At 34.3% G+C, this 23376-nt stretch overlaps 1 protein-coding gene across 2 annotated transcripts; it reads left to right on the top strand.

Annotated features, from left to right (window-relative positions):
* The first annotated feature begins 1184 nt into the window (after positions 1–1184).
* LOC131950285 (core histone macro-H2A.1) lies at positions 1185–18898 on the top strand. 2 transcript variants are annotated; one of them, XM_059312367.1, is made up of 8 exons: positions 1185–1446; positions 4322–4428; positions 5460–5687; positions 9430–9501; positions 11465–11555; positions 12942–13031; positions 15980–16154; positions 17756–18898. In XM_059312367.1, the coding sequence occupies exons 1-8, from the start codon at positions 1275–1277 to the stop codon at positions 17916–17918; spliced, it is 1098 nt and encodes a 365-aa protein (XP_059168350.1). In that variant the 5' UTR covers positions 1185–1274; the 3' UTR covers positions 17919–18898. The 2 variants fall into 2 exon arrangements, with proteins under 2 accessions (XP_059168350.1, XP_059168348.1); XM_059312365.1 differs by lacking the exon at positions 15980–16154 and adding an exon at positions 15702–15876.
* The last annotated feature ends 4478 nt before the right edge of the window (positions 18899–23376 follow it).

Below are 23376 nucleotides of genomic sequence, written 5' to 3'. Positions count from 1 at the left end.
AACATGTAAGGGACATCACTCAAGATAACAATATAAATATAATACTAATACAGAAGAGTGAGTTCCCCTGACCTCACAATTATCTCAATCTATTACACTAATTTTAGGCACATAATTGTGTTTTGTATGTTTTTTTGTTGTTGCCATTCCTTGGTCGGCTTCTCCTCAGTCGGCCTTGTCCGTCCAGATTGTGTGCTGTTGACGTTTTGCGTCAATGACAGTCTTTGTACCGTGTCCGGTTTCTGCTTTGACCCTTTCCTTTGTTATGTAATGAGCGTGACAAAAGTGGGCAGTACAGGTGGTTGACCTATTGTTGCAATGAGTTGAGGGTAGTAAGACACACTAACTACGTCTTAATGCATTTTCGCTCTAATTTAAAGTTAGTATATTTAACACATACTATGAAAAGGAGAAAGTTGGAACATTTTATTAAATTCTATTAAATATTATATGTATAAAGGAATTAAAACGTAAATACTTCACACTAAATATTTACGTGTGTTATAAATTTCACTATACGATACAACCTACGCACATTTTATTATATTTAATTAATCTGAGTTGATTTGCACTTTCTGAATATTTAATGCATAAAAGTATTAACAAATTTCATGCAAATATATATTTGTGAGTTTTTTCCTGTGACTTTTTTCCTGTGACTTTTTTCCTGTGACATTTTTTTCTGTTGAGGCTACGGTAATATGCCTAATAAGTAGGTCACCAACCAGTTCTATGGCTCATGCAGGTTTTATTGAGGTGTAGAACTGGTTGGTGACCTACTTACCAGACCTATAGCGGGTGGGTTATGTCTTAGTCCATTATTTCAAGCTCATTTGTTGACATTCTTATAACATTTCTAAAATCTAGCATGTTCTCTAATTGTTAGATAATTTATTGTTGAATTGTAAGCCAAAATGCTACACGATTTTACTTTAAAATATTAAATATGCGTGAATACGTGTTTTTTTTTTATACTTTGATCACTCTTTCTTTTTATTTATCTAGGCTTATATAGCAGACGCTCCGGGTCAGAGGTCATGTTTGTTTTTAAAAAATGTTCTATAACATATTTTGTAATTGTGAACGTGTAACATGTTCTGTGAAGAAATTGTTTCCAGAATTGCTGTGTTCTAGAGTTGTATCTCATACATGTTGCAAGTGTAAACGCGTTTATTGGCCTTTCGGAAAAGTGGGCTGGGTTGCAGGGAGGACGAGAATCAGGGTGTACCCTTAGAAACATTTGTTTAGCTCTAAAAAAATATCGAAAATTCACAATGTCAGCTAGGGGTGGGAAAAAAAAGCAGAAGATGCTATCGCGATCAGCTCGAGCTGGTGTTTTGTTTCCCGTAGCTCGAATGCTTCGTTATCTGAGGAAAGACACACACCACCTACGGATCGGAGCCGGTTCTCCAGTTTACATGGCTGCAGTTATTGAATATCTTGTTGGTTTGTAGATCCACCAGCATCAATTTTCCCTCTTTTCAAGAATAATAGTATAGACTATAAGATCTAGACCTAATACTATTATATTAGGGATACGGGATTTATTGAATTGTCACCAAATGATTAAATTTTAGATCTGGATCTAGACCTATTATTAACTATTAATATTATTATATTAACCCATATTAATAATTAATATTATCCCAAGGTCTCAAATTTTTATAATTTTTTATATGGTTTAGCTTTTGGGCACTGAATGAAGGAATGACTATGGATTTTTTTTAAAATCAATACTTTTTTAATTATCGATTTTTAAAAAAACGTCCCATAAATGGGACGCTAGCAACGAACGGCCCCATGTACATTTATTGAAAATAAAATCATTTATCACGAAATCTAGCTATTCACGCGAAAATTAAGCTGTATAGGCCTACTGATTTTGTATTGTTAGACCAATGATTAAATTGTTTAGGACAGCTAAAAATACTGATAATGATCAATTGGGTTAGCCATACCATGGTCTAAAATGCAGAAATTATGTTCAAAAGTCTAGTATTCTTTCAATCTAGCATCCATCAAAGTGAATAACACTTGGAAATAAGTAAAGCTGTGACTAGTATATCTAATTAGACACACATGATCACAAATATTGTTATTATTCATCGAAACTGTAATATAATTAAATATAAATAATTGATTTTTTGGTGGGCGTACTTGAAATTTTCAGGGGTGGGGGACTTAAATTTCAGGGGAAGGGTGGACATTGGTAAAAGTATGTTTTGTATATAAATTCCATTTTGTTCTGGGGGCAGCCCCCCCCCCCCCCTTCTCCGAAATGATGCCTAAAAGAAACTCTGCCCTCAGTGAATTTGCAAAAGATGATCCGGTCCAGTCATCCAACCATCTTCTCTTTTGTTACCCTCGCTATTCCCCCCCCCCCCCCCCCCCACCCCCCTCACAGGCGTACATTAGGACATCAGACATCTTATTTCTAGGGCACGGATCCGTCTCTGGGGGCTTGTATTGAGTGTTCATGGCTCTCATCCATGTATGCACCTCACTATGCGAACGGCTCCCAATCTAACACCAGGGATCTCCTTAAAAAGTTAAAGTAAAACTGGTATTGGGAACCTTTGGAGGGGAATATTATTAGGGCATGACAACTGTACACAGCTAATTCACATTTCTGCTATATGTAGCTTAAGCTCTCTTATATGAAGAGAGTTAACCAACCCCCATGACTGAATCATTTCACCTAAATCGTGGCCATTGTTATTATTCTGGTTTGTTATAATTTTAATATCACGCGCTAGTAAATTTACAGCAATACTAAATTAGTTTGTATTCAATGGTATCAAATACTTCAGTAAGTGTAATTCTGAAAACTTAAAAATAAAATGTAAGTTTTTCAATATTTGCCATTTTTTAATACAATAATATATAAGAAAATATAGCTCAAGGTCATAATTAAATATCTATAAATACTACTTAACACCCCAAAGTCAGCAGTTAACAAAGTCAACAATTGTTTCACCATAAATAACCATTTAACATAAACATTTGCATCTGTGTTTCTCGCTAGTGTCCAATAAATATGACGTTTGTGTAACAATCTACATGGGGCCATTCGTTGCTAGCGTCCCACTTATGGGACGCTTGTTGTAAACTTGATATAACGAAGTAGTAAAAAAAAATTGTCATTCTTAAATTTTTATCAGATAGAAATATGGTACTGCTACAAGTTTCAAATGTATTTTGCACTTAAAATGTTAATATTTTAGAAGATATGCATTTTTCTGTGCGCATGTTTTCTTTTTTCCGCCATTTTGACAAGTCCTGCAAATCCGGCACTATAAAATTTTTCTAAATTAATTTTTTTCACAAAACACACACAAATTCAATAGGCTAGCCATTTTCAAATACAATGAAACATAATTTGTGCTTTAACTAGTTTTTAATAAATATTAGCAATTTTTTTTACAAGCGTCCCATAAGTGGGACGCTAGCAGAATATGGGTTAAGGCTATTTCGTCTATTAGTCATTAGTAATACAGTAATAGGTAATCAGTAATACTAATAGGTCTAGATCTAGATCCAGATCTAAAATAGGCTATTACTACATTACTACATTAGTATTAACTTTAAGTATTAAGTTAAGTTTATTAACTAGGCTATTATTTTATTATTATTAGTAGGCCAATATTAGTTATATAGCCCCACCCTCTGGCATTCATCTATGGTGGCTGTCTAGCATGACATTTACACAGAGTTATATAGCCCCACATTGTCTCCCTCCTTCCTTCAGTCAGTGAGTGATCTCCAAAATACAGTGATTGTTAACTCATGCATTCACATCCAATGGCCAGGTATTCAACTATCACACACGTTTCACTCCAAATACAATTCATCATAATTCAGTCTGTTACACCTGAAAAAAATTTCATCAAAATAATAAATATATTGAGACAATAGCCAACTAAGCCTGCCCATTTTGTCTGCAGTTTATTTGAATGCTAAGATCTATAGCAGAGGATATATTTGTGCTCTACAGTTATTTAAAAGTTAACATGGTGTAACAGTTTTAGCAGTGTAGCCATTTAATAACTGACATATTTTTTACTAGCATTTTCGAGACCACTGATTTATTTTGGATAATTAAAATAAGTACCAAACTGAAGGTAAATAAGTGCATTTTAATTGTTTCAGTCATCTTTAAAAATATTAAAGTACCCTTTCAAACCTTACTAACCATGGCCTAGGTGAAGTAGAGTTTGCCTTTTTTGATAAGCTTGACATATGTAGGGTTAACAGTAATGAAGTTTAAATTGGCAGTTGAAGCTCTAGTTATCACTACTATTGATATTTTTAATTTTTTCAGCTGAGATCTTGGAGTTGGCTGGCAATGCAGCTAAAGAATTTAAAAGAGGTAGAATAACACCACGGCACATCCTGTTGGCCATTGCAAACGATGATGAATTACATCAGGTAGATGAACATTATTGAACAGCAGAATTGTTTTAATATTTTTCTTTGGAAATCAGATCTTTCTGTTTCAAAATACAATTTTCCTAAAAAAAAAGGAATTTTTTTCAGTGCTGGTTTCTCTCTTTACTCACTAGGTATTTATGACAGAGGAGAGGGTTATTAAGAAATCAATATGATATATCTGTGTATATAAGGACAGAGAGTAAGAAGCCAAATTGAACTTTGAACTTAGGTCAGGGGTCGCTTTAAAATTATTAATTATTAATTTTTGACACTTGCCTTACAATCCGTTAAAGCTTAATGATATAACTCTTTGTTGTTTCCATTAGGTTCCAAGATTGTTAACAATTATCTAATCGATAATACAAGTGATAGACTTAAATTAGGATATAATTTAAATAAAACAAGATTTTATTTTATGATTACATATGCTAAGTAATACAAAATATTTTCACCAAATTATATGAGTGTTCCTAGCCAAGATGATAGCACGTAACATACATAGACCTTCATCTGGTCCAGCATTATCTTGTAGACCTTCATCTGGTCCAGCATTGTCTTGTAGACCTTTAACTGGTCCAGCATTGTCTTGTAGACCTTTAACTGGTCCAGCATTGTCTTGTAGACCTTCATCTGGTCCAGCATTGTCTTGTAGACCTTTAACTGGTCCAGCATTGTCTTGTAGACCTTTAACTGGTCCAGCATTGTCTTGTAGACCTTTAACTGGTCCAGCATTGTCTTGTAGACCTTTAACTGGTCCAGCATTGTCTTGTAGACCTTCAACTGGTCCAGCATTGTCTTGTAGACCTTTAACTGGTCCAGCATTGTCTTGTAGAAAGTTAGTACCAGAATTTTTGTTTCTAAAACATGGAAGTCTTAAAAGTTAATTATTGAACTGGGATTTTAATATGCAACTATCTGTAGGGTCTGCAGGCCACCTAAACCAACTATAGATAAAGTGGCTGCTAGTAGGACAGAATGAGTTTAGGACTTGACAATAGAAGTATGAAGAGAACTTTTTTCCTCACTAGCTACTAAAACATGTGACCATTGCACAAGGGGGTGTAGTGCCTAAAATCCATGCAGCTTTGATTGGTCCAGCACGAAGCAAACAACATTTAGCAGCAGTTGTCTCTCCAGCCTCATCACCATCCAAAGTAAAAGCAGCATCCAAATTAGCAGCTAGCAAGTTAAAAGCAAGTTCAGCAGCAATGACTCCATCCAACAAACCAGCAGCCTTTAAAGGCAAGCCTAAAAAGGTGAGAATTAACCAAGTAAGGTGGAAGTCATTTGAGTCATACAATAAATGCTAAGTCTTAGTCCATACACTGGATATAAAGGAGTAGAATAGAAAGTATAAAATTATCTTCACTTGTTTATTCATTTCTCCCACCAAAATATTGTTTCATGAATAAAATATCTGATGCTTCTTTATAACTCAACCAATGTTCATCATTAAATTAATATCATACCTTTAAATAAATATGAACATTGTAATCAATTTGATAATGTAATTTAATATGACCAATTAAGTATTTGTAAAAATGACTATGTATATAAATATGAACATGTAAGAAAACATGTACTAGCTATCTCACTATATACCGGCCAATGCGCGCATTGGCCAATATCGCCTCCCATGGACCGGTCAAAGTCCGAAACTTAACTTGATTTGGACCTTTGGCCGGCCAATCCGCAACTGGCCAGGATGGACCGGCCAAAGTCTGAAATGGCTGTTGATTTCGGCCTTTGGCCGGCCAATCCGCGGACTGGCCATGGTGGACCGGCCAAAGTCCAAATCAGAAGATCATGAGCAGATTTTGGTTTTTTATACCGTAAGAATCAAGAAATTAAGTCTTTAACTTTATTAATGGACACCAGTGAGTTGACGAGATTCCTTCCATAATGTTGTTGACATGGAATAAAAACGTGCTTTTTAGATTTAGACAGTAAAAAAAAATAAAAAATAAAAACTTAAGCCTAAAATTAATTTAGAAATGTTATATTTTTAGAATAAATGCTATAAAAGTTCCAAATCCAGAGAACTTGAAAATAATGTGTTGAGAATAAGGCTACATTTCTATTTATTTTCATCAAGCCTAAGTTATAACCGGATGTTTCACTTTTGTAAGACAAATATTGATTGGCTATACAGTAACTTATTGATCGATAACTATTTGTTTACAAAACTTTGCAGATCAAGTTTTTAAATAACAATGCAAATTTAAAACCCCATAACCTAGTTTTCTATTTTTCGCTTACAATGTGTACAATAAAATTTATGGTGGCCTATCCAATAGCAGGATGCCATTGTTTATGTCGCCATTACACGTGAAAACCAAATTGTTTTTGCTTTTTTTTTTATTTAGTTACCGAAAATATTAAAAACATCAAATACATCCAATCTTTAGTAAAGTCCGAAAAAAACCAGACAGGCAGGATTTTATAACCATATAAATTGTAACTATGCTATGCATGATTTTTAAAATAATTTATGGACCTCTCAAATACCTTTTAGACTTTTGTCGCTGGTGTCCATTAAAGTAAATGACAGAAACATTCAAATTTTATTATTGTACTATAGTCTCAATCAAAAGTATCACTTGTTACAACAAGTTAAACTTTTGTAGCATTTAGAATTACATAGTAGCTTGTTATTTTACACTTGCACCGATTTGTTGTGCATTTGGTTGTGCAATTGCAGCAAATGTAGCCTTGGCCACCGGTCAGTGATTGTGAAGATGCGATGGTTCGTAGTGATTTTTCCTCAGTGCCAAAAGGCGACAATAAGAGCAGTTTTTTGTGAAGAATTGAAAACTCACTTCTAGCATATAGTTGTTATAGAACACCATGTTCCGTTCCTAACTTGTAGAAAGCGCCCTCAATGCTAATGACAACTGCAATGACGCTTCGGGGATTACCGCGACCTTTGTCAACATCTGGAACACGGATGCGAAGATTATCTCCCACTTCAGCATTGTTTAAATTTTGTATTTGATGTTTTATAGCGCCTTAGCACCCTGAGTTTGCAAGCTAGTATGAGCTGCTGACCTCTTGTTCATAGTGTCTTGTTTATTGTGACATAATCTGCAAGTTATGTTCCCTCCGTAACCTTCGTCTGCTTCATTGGCTATTCCGCATATTGCATGGACATCGTTGCCACAGAATCCACAAGAATGGGCTACACTACAATATCTTTCACAAACTACACATAATCTATTGGCCATATTATTGTCATGTTTTTCATAAATTGAATAAATTTGAGACTCTCAGCCCAATGAGCTGATTAGTTTGTCTGCATCCATGTCATCATTATGTTTTGAACATCTTGGTTGGCACATTCTACTGAACCTTGGCTTTGGCTATGCCTTGGATTTCCATGAACTAGTTTAAGTTCAGTCCACATATTCTTTAGTTCAGAAATAACTTGATTCACAAATTCTCTTCCATTAGGATTTAGATTATTTATTTTGGCAGCCATCTGGTATGTCTGTCACTTGGTCTGATGGCCCTTTTGGTACATGTCGCATGGCATATAGAATGCTATACAAACAATACGTTACTCACAATGAAACCGCACCCAGAATAATGCCTGCCAGTGCGCGCATTGGCTGGCCAATGTATGAAATACTTTGTCAATTTTAAACTTTTCGGACTTTGGCCATCAAGTCCCGGCCAGTGCGCGTATTGGCCAGCCAATGTACGAATTCCGCTCTTAGTGCTAAGCTCTTCGGGCTTTGGCCAAGAGAGCTGGCCAATGTACGCATTGGCCGGTCAATGCGGGCATTGGCCGTAATATATATATATATATATATATATATATATATATATATATATATATATATATATATATATATATATATATATATATATATATATATATATATATATAAACACAAAATACAAACATAGGATACTCATTGCTGGCCTGTTCGGGTTTTGAAAAAAAAATGTTTTTTTTTTCAATGAATACAGAATACAACATCATTTCATGTGTGTAAGTGCATTAGTGTGTTTTGGTTTTTTTTTTATACTTTTATTTTCAAATAGAAATAGTTACATCAGCGTATACTAATGTGGGTGAGCGTTAGTCTGTAGCATAATTCAATTAGTGTGTTTTGTGAAAATCAGTTTAATTCTATCTCTGCTATAAGACCTCTTAATTTCTAGTCTGTCAAAAGAATATAAACCATGACAGCTTTGTATATGTAATGGTGTCTAGTGTTATGTTTATTTTTATTTTTTTTATTTATATTATTAATTTTAAATACATTTCCTTTTTATACAATGTCATTCTTTAGTAAGTACTTTATAAAAAATAATAAGAGAAGTAATTGCCTTTTTATTTTGTTTAGTACAAATCTATTAAAAGGAGCTTATGAGCACCCCTATTTAACTATTTGAAAAAGGGAAATAAGTGGTTTGATCGTTTGCTTATCTTTGATAAGTTTGATTGTAGGAGAAAGTGGACTCAGCTTTCACAGTGGTTTAAAAACAAAGGGAATAATAATATACTAGAGTGTGGGTTGGTGTCTAAAGAAAAAAGATAATCCAACCGCAGCTACAGTAATCTTTTTTACAAGACAACCATCAAGTCAAAAATGCAAGAAAATTAAAAAAATTTTAAACTATAAAAAAATTATTATGGTCGGCTGTGGGCCCCTAAGTGGCTGGGTCTGGCGGCACAGTAGTTCCGCCCTGATTGTATATTGGGTATATACTCACTAAGATTCCACTTGATGTATATTGGGTATATACTCACTAAGATTCCACTTGATTGTATATACTCACTAAGTTTTCACAGTACTGTATATACCCACTAAGATTTCACATGATTGTATATTGGGTATATACCCACTAAGATTTCACATGATTGTATATTGGGTATATACCCACTAAGATTTCACATGATTGTATATTGGGTATATACCCACTAAGATTTCACATGATTGTATATTGGGTATATACCCACTAAGGCTGACTTTATTTCTCTATTGTCAGGCTGACTCTATACCTGATGGAAGTGGAGGATTTTTAACACTATCAGAGAAGAAACTATTTCTTGGTCAAAAGGTAGCTGCTTCAAAATGTTTTATCTGTCACATTAGATTGAAAGAATACTAACACATAAGATGTTTGAACCTGTTTTTAGTTCAATTGATATTTGAACAGTTTTATTGAATGTACATTTGACTGTCATTAGTTTATTTGAAACTGTATTCATGGAAATAATCATGTTGATAAGAATCCTTCATCATTGTTGACATGGCTAAAAAACGTTTTTTTTTTTTTTTAGATTTTTAATCGAAGCAACCTTAAAAAGATATAAAAAGCCTACATTTCTATTTATTTTCATCAAACCTAAGTTATAACCCCACTGCATAAAAAACTCATAGCAATTTGTACTCAAAACTTTGCCGATATAATTTTTAAATTAATACATTTTAAAAACCAAATAACCTAGTTCCAGAGGCGTAGCGAGGGGGGGGGGGGCAGGGGGTGTTGACCGCATCGGGTGACACCATTTAATTAAATGATTAATTAGAGTGAATTAAATAGTCTTTTAAGAGCAAAGTGGACAAATCCCAACACAGGTGAGACCATGACGTAAACCTGCTAATGATTAAGAAAACATGCAACATCCAGCTGAATTTATAACCAAATATAGATACAAATCGTTAGTATTATCTGAGCACAGTTTATAGCATCTTGATTTTGCTGATGACATCTGCCTTCTATCTCACAAGCATCAACATACGCAAGCCAAACTAAATTGGCTATCTGAAGAAGCCTCCAAAGTTGAACTAAAAATCAATAAAAATAAAACAGAGGTAATCAGAATCAATAACAGCCAGGACCTGCCCATACAGCTAAATGGAGAAGATTTACGAGAAACAAACACATTCACATATCCGGGAAGCGTGATCAATAAGGATGGGGGAGCAGACGAGGACATAAAATGTCTTATCAACAAGTCTAGGTGGGCCTTCAACTCACTGCGCCCGATGTGGAGGTCCATGGCCCTGTCACTCCGGAGCAAAATTGGGATTTACAACTCAAATGTCAAGGCAGTGCTGCTCTATGGCTCTGACACTTGGAGGGTTACAAAGATAAATACTGATAAACTACAAGCATTCGTAAACAAATGCTTACGGCATATTATTAAAATAAGATGGCCAGACAAAATATCAAACAAAGACCTGCGGCGAACTTTAAAGCAACAGCCAATAGAAACAGATATCAAGGCCCATAAATCGGGATGGATCGGACACATTAAGAAAAGAAAACATCGCAAAACACGCTTTGGATTGGAACCCCCAGGGAAAAAGGAGGGTGGGCCGGCCAAGGAAGACATGGAGAAGAACGTTTAAAGAAGAGGCAAAAACAGCTGGGCTCACATGGGCACAGATAAAGGGAGCAGCCCAAAACCGAGTCCGATGGAGATGTGTGGTTGCAGCCCTTTGCTCCCCAGGGGCCACAAAGGAATGATGATGATGACAGTTTATAGCAATCACTGGGGGGGGGGGGTGACGAGGGGGGGGGGGAGATTTACATCAACTCAACGTTGCAGTATATATGCCCTGAGGAAAACGGTTTGGTTTAGAATCGTAATAAGTTACATGTTAATCCATGGAGGGGAGGGGGGATAAAAAAAATGAAATACATCCAGCAGAAAAAAATATTTGAATACGTATACACATACAAGTGTATATGGAATATATTTATATATACGCCACTGCCTGGTTCAACATTTTTTTATTTCTGTGATAAACATTAACAATCAAATTGTTTTTACCTGTTTTAAACAAAAAATTGTTAATTTACTGAAAATACAAATAACAGTTATATCCATTTTTTTTTTCTAAAGTCCATCAAAAATCAGAGTTTTAGATTTTTATAACCATATTTATTTTAACAAATTATTTAAAAAATATTTACTGGGCCTTTTGATTAATTTTATGACAATTTTGGTTAAATCCAAAGTATAGTTTGTTTTTATTACTAAGATATTTGAATTGTTTGAACGAATGTACAGTTGACTGTCATGCAAGGTGATCTGGTAAAGATGTCAGCTGATGCTATTGTTCATCCGACTAACGGAACATACCACATGGGTGGTGAAGTTGGTAGGTTGTGTGGTGAAGTTGGTAGGTTGTGTGGTGAAGTTGGTAGGTTGTGTTGTGTGGTGAAGTTGGTAGGTTGTGTTGTGAAGTTGGTAGGTTGTGTGGTGAAGCTGATAGGTTGTGTTGTGTGGTGATGTTGGTAGGTTGTTTTGTGTGGTGAAGTTGGTAGGTTGTGTTGTGAAGCTGGTAGGTTGTGTGGTGAAGTTGGTAGGTTGTGTGGTGAAGTTTGTAGGTTGTGTGGTGAAGCTGGTAGGTTGGAAATGTGTGGTGAAGTTGGTAGGTTGTGTGGTGAAGTTGGTAGGTTGGAAATGTGTGTTGAAGCTAGTAGGTTGTGTGGTGAAGCTGGTAGGTTGGAAATGTGTGGTGAAGTTGGTAGGTTGTGTGGTGAAGTTTGTAGGTTGTGTGGTGAAGCTGGTAGGTTGTGTGGTGAAGTTGGTAGGTTGGAAATGTGTGTTGAAGCTGGTAGGTTGTGTGGTGAAGCTGGTAGGTTGGAAATGTGTGGTGAAGTTGGTAGGTTGTGTGGTGAAGTTTGTAGGTTGTGTGGTGAAGCTGGTAGGTTGTGTGGTGAAGTTGGTAGGTTGTGTTGTGAAGTTGGTAGGTTGTGTTGTGTGGTGAAGCTGGTAGGTTGTGTGGTGAAGCTGGTAGGTTGTGTGGTGAAGCTGGTAGGTTGTGTTGTGAAGTTGGTAGGTTGTGTTGTGAAGTTGGTAGGTTGTGTGGTGAAGCTGGTAGGTTGTGTGGTGAAGCTGGTAGGTTGTGTTGTGAAGCTGGTAGGTTGTGTGGTGATGTTGGTAGGTTGTTTTGTGTGGTGAAGTTGGTAGGTTGTGTTGTGAAGTTGGTAGGTTGTGTTGTGAAGTTGGTAGGTTGTGTTGTGAAGTTGGTAGGTTGTGTTGTGAAGTTGGTAGGTTGTGTTGTGAAGTTGGTAGGTTGTGTTGTGAAGTTGGTAGGTTGTGTGGTGATGTTGGTAGGTTGTTTTGTGTGGTGAAGTTGGTAGGTTGTGTTGTGAAGTTGGTAGGTTGTGTTGTGAAGTTGGTAGGCTGTTTTGTGTGAAGTTGGTAGGTTGTGTTGTGTGGTGAAGTTGGTAGGTTGTGTTGTGAAGTTGGTAGGTTGTGTGGTGAAGTTTGTAGGTTGTGTGGTGAAGTTGGTAGGTTGTGTTGTGTGGTGAAGTTGGTAGGTTCTGTGGTGAAGTTGGTAGGTTGTGTTGTGTGGTGAAGTTGGTAGGTTGTGTGGTGAATAGGTTATGTGAAGTTCTGTTCACTTACGCAATCATTTGCTGGTGTGGAATATGTGTGTGATGTGGAAGGAGATGTGGAACTTGCCAATGTTATGTGAAGAATGAATGTTGCACTTTAAAGCAGCATGTTTAGCTGGAATGTATTTGTTTTGCTACAGGCCAGGCCATACAAAAAGCTGGTGGGAAAGAATTTCAACAAGAAGTTGAAAATCTTCTGAAAACTCAAGGTTCCATTGCAACAGCTGAAGGTAAACACCACTGTTAAATATTAGATGCACATCTTCTTATCATAATCTTTCTTCTATATTTACCAATTAATATTTAATAAACTAACAACCCAACAGATCATACAATGATTGACTGAAACTGCCAGTTTATTTTGCTTTGAAGCAATATTCAGAATATTTTTCTGCCTTTAAAAACTTTTTAAATTCTACATATATTTTTATACAGAATAATTTTTAACTACACATACAATATTGCATATTTGTCATCTTGCGTTTCACTCAAATATTCAAACATTAACTTCATTTTTATAGTGTACTAGACAACCCAGTTTCAAGTTTGGAAACTGTCTGTCTCCAGTACTGTCCAACGCAAACCAATATCCCATTATGCCCACCCCACCCTTTATGGTCCCAAATTAGACCCAAACTCCCGGCCAGTTCCTTTGGGACAATCCTTTATGATGTACATGCAGGATAAGAGAGGGGGGGGGGGGGGTTTCAAAGTGAAGTTGAGTTATTTGAATGCTTGCAGGTAGAGGGGAGGGTGGTTTAGCAGTAACTTTCTCACACCAAATATAGCTTTTGTGTATTATGTAGAAGAAACAACCACACTATTTATTTATATATTAATTAACAAACACCTTATTACTTTATTAAATACAGAAACAGAATCGTAGTCTAAATGATTCCTTTTTTAAAATCCAGTTACTTATTGGTATTTTAAATCCAAAAAGAAAAGCAGGCTGAAATCGGAGTCAATAGCCTCAATGGCGCATAACCAGTTGACACGTAACACTTAATTGTGTTGGAGGCGTGGTCGAGTCGGCAAAAAGCTCATGGTTGATAAATTCGTACAAAGTCTCGAGTTCAAACCCATTGGCAGATAAATCTCGATCCCCTTCAACACTAATAATTAAGAATGAAGAAGAAGAAGAAGATTGGTATTTTAAAAAAAAAATTTTTTAAATCGTTTCATCCCTTTTTATTTGCTTAAAAAATTATTTTTTTGTTGTCCACGCATTGATCAGTAAATATTATAGTAAATACAAATATTAATCTCTTTCGTCTGGAATTGGAAGATCTGTCAAACAAATTGGAAGATCTCTTAAACAAATTGGAAGATCTGTTAAACAAATTGGAAGATCTGTTAAACAAATTGGAAGATCTGTTAAACAAATTGGAAGATCTGTTAAACAAATTGGAAGATCTGTTAAAACAAATTGGAAGATCTGTTAAACAAATTGGAAGATCTGTTAAACAAATTGAAAGATCTGTTAAACAAATTGGAAGATCTGTTAAACAAATTGGAAGATCTGTTAAACAAATTGAAAGATCTGTTAAACAAATTGAAAGATCTGTTAAACAAATTGAAAGATCTGTTAAACAAATTGGAAGATCCGTTAAACAAATTGAAAGATCTGTTAAACAAATTGGAAGATCTGTTAAACAAATTGGAAGATCTGTTAAACAAATTGGAAGATCTGTTAAACAAATTGGAAGATCTGTTAAACAAATTGGAAGATCTGTTAAACAAATTGGAAGATCTGTTAAACAAATTGAAAGATCTGTTAAACAAATTGAAAGATCTGTTAAACAAATTGGAAGATCTGTTAAACAAATTGGAAGATCTGTTAAACAAATTGGAAGATCTGTTAAACAAATTGGAAGATCTGTTAAACAAATTTGAAGATCTGTTAAACAAATTGGAAGATCTGTTAAACAAATTGAAAGATCTGTTAAACAAATTGGAAGATCTGTTAAACAAATTGGAAGATCTGTTAAACAAATTGAAAGATCTGTTAAACAAATTGGAAGATCTGTTAAACATATTCAAACAAAAAATTTTATTACTGGTTGTACTTAGATCTAGTTATAAAAGGAATAACAAATTAATGTATCAATTAAAATATTCAAATATATCAGGTAAAAAAAATTGGATGCCAGGCCACCAGATACACTTTTGTGAGAATATTTCTAGTTATTTTACTTAGTCTCCAAAAGAAAGTAAAAGTGCCAAATATTATTTAATATTAAACTGTATCCTAATTTAACCTATTCCATTGCCAAGAAACAAAGATATATATAGATATATATATATATATATATATATATATATAATTTAAGGCCTAAAATATGTTTATAATACATATAATTATTTCACACTTATAATGCAGCAATTATGTTAAATATGCATCAAACTTAATCCACACAATAACATATGTTTACTTGTATAATTAAAATTTTTTTTAGCACAATCGAATATGTCTCTCCATTTTAATGACATCTTTAAATATGTTTACATATATATATGTTTGCATTGGATGAAGTTTTTTCTATGTTTGTACTTTAAAACTTTTCTCGTGTATGTGACAAATATATTTTTTAAAATGTACAAACTTGTTTAAATAAGCTCAATTTTAGCAGTATATAGATTGATTTTTTTCACTGCATTTTTTTAATTTAAAAATATACACTTTTTATATTGATTTATTTATCATTTTTCACTTATATTTCATAAGTTTACAGCAAAATTTGTCATTCATGTAAACTTGTTGTTTCAGCTGCAATTTGCCCTGGTCACAAGTTTACAGCAAAATTTGTCATTCATGTAAACTTGTTGTTTCAGCTGCAATTTGCCCTGGTCACAAGTTTACAGCAAAATTTGTCATTCATGTAAACTTGTTGTTTCAGCTGCAATTTGCCCTGGTCACAAGTTTGCAGCAAAATTTGTCATTCATGTAAACAGTCCTTCTTGGAGTGATCCAAACTCTCAGGCTAACTTAGATAAGGCAGTCAAAGCAGTGCTCAAGTTGGCTGATGAAAAACAGCTAAAAAGTGTGGCCTTACCCTCTATCAGCAGTGGGAAGTAAGTCATCAAATTCTCCAGTGAACTATACTGGCAGCAGTATAGTTCATTGGAATCCACCACTTTATTCCATGTCCAACTCTCTCCCTATCCCTTTATTCAGCCACTATTTGTCCTGCCCACCACATCTCAGCCAAGTTCGTTATCAACTGTTCTGGGCCCACATGGAAAATGGAAAATTGCCAGGCTTTACTTGAGCAAGCTATCAAGAACTGTCTTCAACTTGCAGACAATAAGGGCCTTAAAACTATAGCCATCCCCTCCCTAGGGAGCGGCCGGTAAGATGTAGGGTACTTTCCAGTACAAGACTTAAAAGTTTGTCTTACTGTTTAGTGTATTAATTATGGTTACCAGCTTGAACTAATACGTTCCAAATTTTTCCAATAAAATAGTTTTTCACCTAAGCAATGTTTTTTAAAAAATCCTGAAATATTCACAGACATGCCTACTGTCTTGCCAAAAGTTGAGTTTTTCTGGGGTTTTTGAAATAAAAATTTGTGTTTTATTCCGCTTAGGTAGAATTTTTTTTCTCCAACTTTCATAATAATTTTAAAAAAAAAGTCAAAATGTAGAAAAAACTAATTTATCGAATTTTAAAAAAGACAGGGAAAAGCGATCAATTCCCTATGTCTCACATTTTTGTTTCTTTGTTTACTTACAATATGTAGTATACATGATGCGGAAAAGTTAGTTGTTTTTTATTTTAAGCATTCTGAAGAAATACAGAAATAAATGTTCTTTTAGACCTTTGTTATTGAATTGTGGATTTAAATAATCTGTTAAATAAAATATATGTACGAAAATACAATAAAATCATGACTAACACGCAAACTACTTGGTCTAGTCTAGGTATTTTAAGTCTTATTTTAATTATTTATTTTTGGCTTAGCAAAATGGCTTCCATGCCTATGTTAAACTTTTTTGCTTTAAGTTCCCTTTTTTATGTATGACCATTCCTACTGGGGGGGGGGGGGGGGGGGGGTGATATAACTATTAAGTAATGACAACAAAGGATGCCTGACTTACAGGATGCCTGACTTTCTAAACGCCTGACTTACTGAATGTCTAAGTTAAGATACAATTGCACACATTTTTCAAATCTTTAAATAAAGAAGACTAGTCTAAATAAATGCATTCATTAACGCTGTTTCTGTGAATTACAAGCCCAGTTTATAAGAAGTTTAGGGGTGTTAAATGTTGTCATATGTCACCTAGTAACTTTTTGAACTTTCAATATGATAGAAATATAGACTCTTATTACAACTTAAGTAATTCAAACATAATGTGAACTTGGATACACTATCATGAACACACAATGTCAACTGTGATACACTGTCATGAACACACAATGTCAACTGTGATACACTGTCATGAACACACAATGTCAACTGTGATACACTGTCATGAACACACAATGTCAACTGTGATACACTGTCATGAACACACAATGTCAACTGTGATACACTGTCATGAACACACAATGTCAACTGTGATACACTGTCATGAACACACAATGTCAACTGTGATACACTGTCATGAACACACAATGTCAACTGTGATACACTGTCATGAACACACAATGTCAACTGTGATACACTGTCATGAACACACAATGTGAATTGGGATTCTGAACAGCTGATGTTTTAAAAAAAATTTGGGTTTTACTTTTGGCTACTGAAACAGTTAATGAAAAGGGAGTTAATAGCCAAAAATTTTAACTCAAATTTTTTAAAAACATGTTGTTCAGAATCTTTTGCTACTATATTTATTGTATGACAGAACTAGGAAAGTAAACTTAATTTAACAATGAAATATTTTAGGAGCTCAGTTATATCTATGTATTTACAAAGGTTTTGATACACTTAAATTTTTTTTTCAGCGCTGGGTTTCCTAAACAGACTGCTGCTCAAATTATTTTATCATCAATTCGAGATTATTTCACGAACGCCAAAGTGTCATCTCTGAAACAGATTTACTTTGTACTGTATGATGCTGAGAGTGTCAATGTATACACCACAGAGCTAGCTCGTTTAGATGGCTGATCACCAGCCTTGCATAACATTCCTCATAAGTTTCATCTTACAAAAGGTCCCTATATAATTCCATGTTTTTATATATTGTCACATCCTATAGTTGTAGTTTCTCTTTTATATCCAGCATTTTTTCTTTTCTGTAGCCTGTATTCTGTGAATATGTGCTACACTTTGACCTAAAATAGTCTTATTGCTACAGGAAGTCAACATGTGCCATAATGTGGTCATTGAAAAGATCTGTCATTTTGCTAGACTACACAACAGCTGAGCTCATTTGCTTGTGATTGGTCCAACTAAGGTTTATAACTGGCATGACATTAGTTCATTAAGGAGTTGCTTGTGGAGTGACCCAGTCCTTTGTCCCAATGAACCGGCAGTCCTAGTTAGTCTCACATTCAAGTGCCTTAAGAAATCATTTCATTCAGGCATCAGGTCAAATATTAACTTTCTATTTTTAGCACAAATAATGCTATCATAGTGGTGATAGTAAACAAGACTTTTAGCATGAACTGATCAAAAGTTTTTTTTTTCTTTGCTGGGTTGTTATTTATTTGACTGTCTGGTTAGTTCTAAAGCTTCCAAATTTTTGATTGACCTAGAATTTATTTGCTCATCCTTATTCAAGTTATATTTTGTAATACTGCTATGTATACAAGATATTTGACAGCCCACACTACACTTCGATCAGCACTCACTGCATTCAGGTCTCACATTGATTAATAGTAATGATAGGCAGCACAGTGTGAGATTGTTTTTCTCATCTTTTACCATTTTTGTTTTCACCATCAATTCTCACAATAATCTGATTACATGCATCAATTACACACTGTATACAAAGGGCATCAATTCTCACAATAATCTGATTACATGCATCAATTACACACTGTATACAAAGGGCATCAATTCTCACAATAATCTGATTACATGCATCAATTACACACTGTATACAAAGGGCATCAATTCTCACAATAATCTGATTACATGCATCAATTACACGCTGTATACAAAGGGCATCAATTCTCACAATAATCTGATTACATGCATCAATTACACACTGAATACAAAGGGCATCAATTCTCACAATAATCTGATTACATGCATCAATTACACACTGTATACAAAGGGCATCAATTCTCACAATAATCTGATTACATGCATCAATTACACACTGTATACAAAGGGCATCAATTCTCACAATAATCTGATTACATGCATCAATTACACACTGTATACAAAGGGCATCAATTCTCACAATAATCTGATTACATGCATCAATTACACACTGAATACAAAGGGAATCAATTCTCACAATAATCTGATTACATGCATCAATTACACACTGTATACAAAGGGCATCAATTCTCACAATCTGATTACATGCATCAATTACACACTGAATACAAAGGGCATCAATTCTCACAATAACCTGATTACATGCATCAATTACACACTGTATACAAAGGGCATCAATTCTCACAATATTCTGATTACATGCATCAATTACACACTGTATACAAAGGGCATCAATTCTCACAATAATCTGATTACATGCATCAATTACACACTGAATACAAAGGGCATCAATTCTCACAATAATCTGATTACATGCATCAATTACACACTGTATACAAAGGGCATCAATTCTCACAATAATCTGATTACATGCATCAATTACACACTGTATACAAAGGGCATCAATTCTCACAATAATCTGATTACATGCATCAATTACACACTGTATACAAAGGGCATCAATTCTCACAATAATCTGATTACATGCATCAATTACACACTGTATACAAAGAGCATCAATTCTCACAATAATCTGATTACATGCATCAATTACACACTGTATACAAAGGGCATCAATTCTCACAATAATCTGATTACATGCATCAATTACACACTGTATACAAAGGGCATCAATTCTCACAATCTGATTACATGCATCAATTACACACTGAATACAAAGGGCATCAATTCTCACAATAATCTGATTACATGCATCAATTACACACTGTATACAAAGGACATCAATTCTCACAATAATCTGATTACATGCATCAATTACACACTGTATACAAAGGGCATCAATTCTCACAATAATCTGATTACATGCATCAATTACACACTGAATACAAAGGGCATCAATTCTCACAATAATCTGATTACATGCATCAATTACACACTGTATACAAAGGGCATCAATTCTCACAATAATCTGATTACATGCATCAATTACACACTGAATACAAAGGGCATCAATTCTCACAATAATCTGATTACATGCATCAATTACACACTGTATACAAAGGGCATCAATTCTCACAATCTGATTACATGCATCAATTACACACTGAATACAAAGGGCATCAATTCTCACAATAACCTGATTACATGCATCAATTACACACTGTATACAAAGGGCATCAATTCTCACAATAATCTGATTACATGCATCAATTACACACTGTATACAAAGGGCATCAATTCTCACAATAATCTGATTACATGCATCAATTACACACTTAATTATATAAGGTAACAATTCTCACAATAATCTGATTACATGCATCAATTACACACTGTATACAAAGGGCATCAATTCTCACAATAATCTGATTACATGCATCAATTACACACTGTATACAAAGGGCATCAATTCTCACAATAATCTGATTACATGCATCAATTACACACTGTATACAAAGGGCATCAATTCTCACAATAATCTGATTACATGCATCAATTACACACTGTATACAAAGGGCATCAATTCTCACAATAATCTGATTACATGCATCAATTACACACTGTATACAAAGGGCATCAATTCTCACAATAATCTGATTACATGCATCAATTACACACTGTATACAAAGGGCATCAATTCTCACAATAATCTGATTACATGCATCAATTACACACTGTATACAAAGGGAATCAATTCTCACAATAATCTGATTGCATGCATCAATTACACACTGTATACAAAGGGCATCAATTCTCACAATAATCTGATTACATGCATCAATTACACACTGTATACAAAGGGCATCAATTCTCACAATCTGATTACATGCATCAATTACACACTGAATACAAAGGGCATCAATTCTCACAATAACCTGATTACATGCATCAATTACACACTGTATACAAAGGGCATCAATTCTCACAATATTCTGATTACATGCATCAATTACACACTGAATACAAAGGGAATCAATTCTCACAATAATCTGATTACATGCATCAATTACACACTTAATTATATAAGGTAACAATTCTCACAATAATCTGATTACATGCATCAATTACACACTGTATACAAAGGGCATCAATTCTCACAATAATCTGATTACATGCATCAATTACACACTGTATACAAAGGGCATCAATTCTCACAATAATCTGATTACATGCATCAATTACACACTGTATACAAAGGGCATCAATTCTCACAATAATCTGATTACATGCATCAATTACACACTGTATACAAAGGGCATCAATTCTCACAATAATCTGATTACATGCATCAATTACACACTGTATACAAAGGGCATCAATTCTCACAATAATCTGATTACATGCATCAATTACACACTGTATACAAAGGGCATCAATTCTCACAATAATCTGATTACATGCATCAATTACACACTGAATACAAAGGGCATCAATTCTCACAATAATCTGATTACATGCATCAATTACACACTGTATACAAAGGGCATCAATTCTCACAATAATCTGATTACATGCATCAATTACACACTGTATACAAAGGGCATCAATTCTCACAATAATCTGATTACATGCATCAATTACACACTGTATACAAAGGGCATCAATTCTCACAATAATCTGATTACATGCATCAATTACACACTGTATACAAAGGGCATCAATTCTCACAATAATCTGATTACATGCATCAATTACACACTGTATACAAAGGGCATCAATTCTCACAATAATCTGATTACATGCATCAATTACACACTGTATACAAAGGGCATCAATTCTCACAATCTGATTACATGCATCAATTACACACTGAATACAAAGGGCATCAATTCTCACAATAATCTGATTACATGCATCAATTACACACTGTATACAAAGGGCATCAATTCTCACAATATTCTGATTACATGCATCAATTACACACTGAATACAAAGGGAATCAATTCTCACAATAATCTGATTACATGCATCAATTACACACTTAATTATATAAGGTAACAATTCTCACAATAATCTGATTACATGCATCAATTACACACTGTATACAAAGGGCATCAATTCTCACAATAATCTGATTACATGCATCAATTACACACTGTATACAAAGGGCATCAATTCTCACAATAATCTGATTACATGCATCAATTACACACTGTATACAAAGGGCATCAATTCTCACAATAATCTGATTACATGCATCAATTACACACTGTATACAAAGGGCATCAATTCTCACAATAATCTGATTACATGCATCAATTACACACTGTATACAAAGGGCATCAATTCTCACAATAATCTGATTACATGCATCAATTACACACTGTATACAAAGGGCATCAATTCTCACAATAATCTGATTACATGCATCAATTACACACTGTATACAAAGGGCATCAATTCTCACAATAATCTGATTACATGCATCAATTACACACTGAATACAAAGGGCATCAATTCTCACAATAATCTGATTACATGCATCAATTACACACTGTATACAAAGGGCATCAATTCTCACAATAATCTGATTACATGCATCAATTACACACTGTATACAAAGGGCATCAATTCTCACAATAATCTGATTACATGCATCAATTACACACTGTATACAAAGGGCATCAATTCTCACAATAATCTGATTACATGCATCAATTACACACTGTATACAAAGGGCATCAATTCTCACAATAATCTGATTACATGCATCAATTACACACTGTATACAAAGGGCATCAATTCTCACAATAATCTGATTACATGCATCAATTACACACTGTATACAAAGGGCATCAATTCTCACAATAATCTGATTACATGCATCAATTACACACTGTATACAAAGGGCATCAATTCTCACAATAATCTGATTACATGCATCAATTACACACTGTATACAAAGGGCATCAATTCTCACAATAATCTGATTACATGCATCAATTACACACTGTATACAAAGGGCATCAATTCTCACAATAATCTGATTACATGCATCAATTACACACTGTATACAAAGGGCATCAATTCTCACAATAATCTGATTACATGCATCAATTACACACTGAATACAAAGGGCATCAATTCTCACAATAATCTGATTACATGCATCAATTACACACTGTATACAAAGGGCATCAATTCTCACAATAATCTGATTACATGCATCAATTACACACTGAATACAAAGGGCATCAATTCTCACAATAACCTG

Source organism: Physella acuta, unplaced genomic scaffold (genome assembly GCF_028476545.2).
Source record: "Physella acuta isolate Inbredline_101_S28 unplaced genomic scaffold, ASM2847654v3 ptg000750l, whole genome shotgun sequence".
NCBI lineage: Eukaryota > Metazoa > Mollusca > Gastropoda > Physidae > Physella > Physella acuta.
The sequence above is the reverse complement of the archived record's forward strand: the minus strand, read 5'-3'. Positions and strand labels throughout refer to the sequence as shown.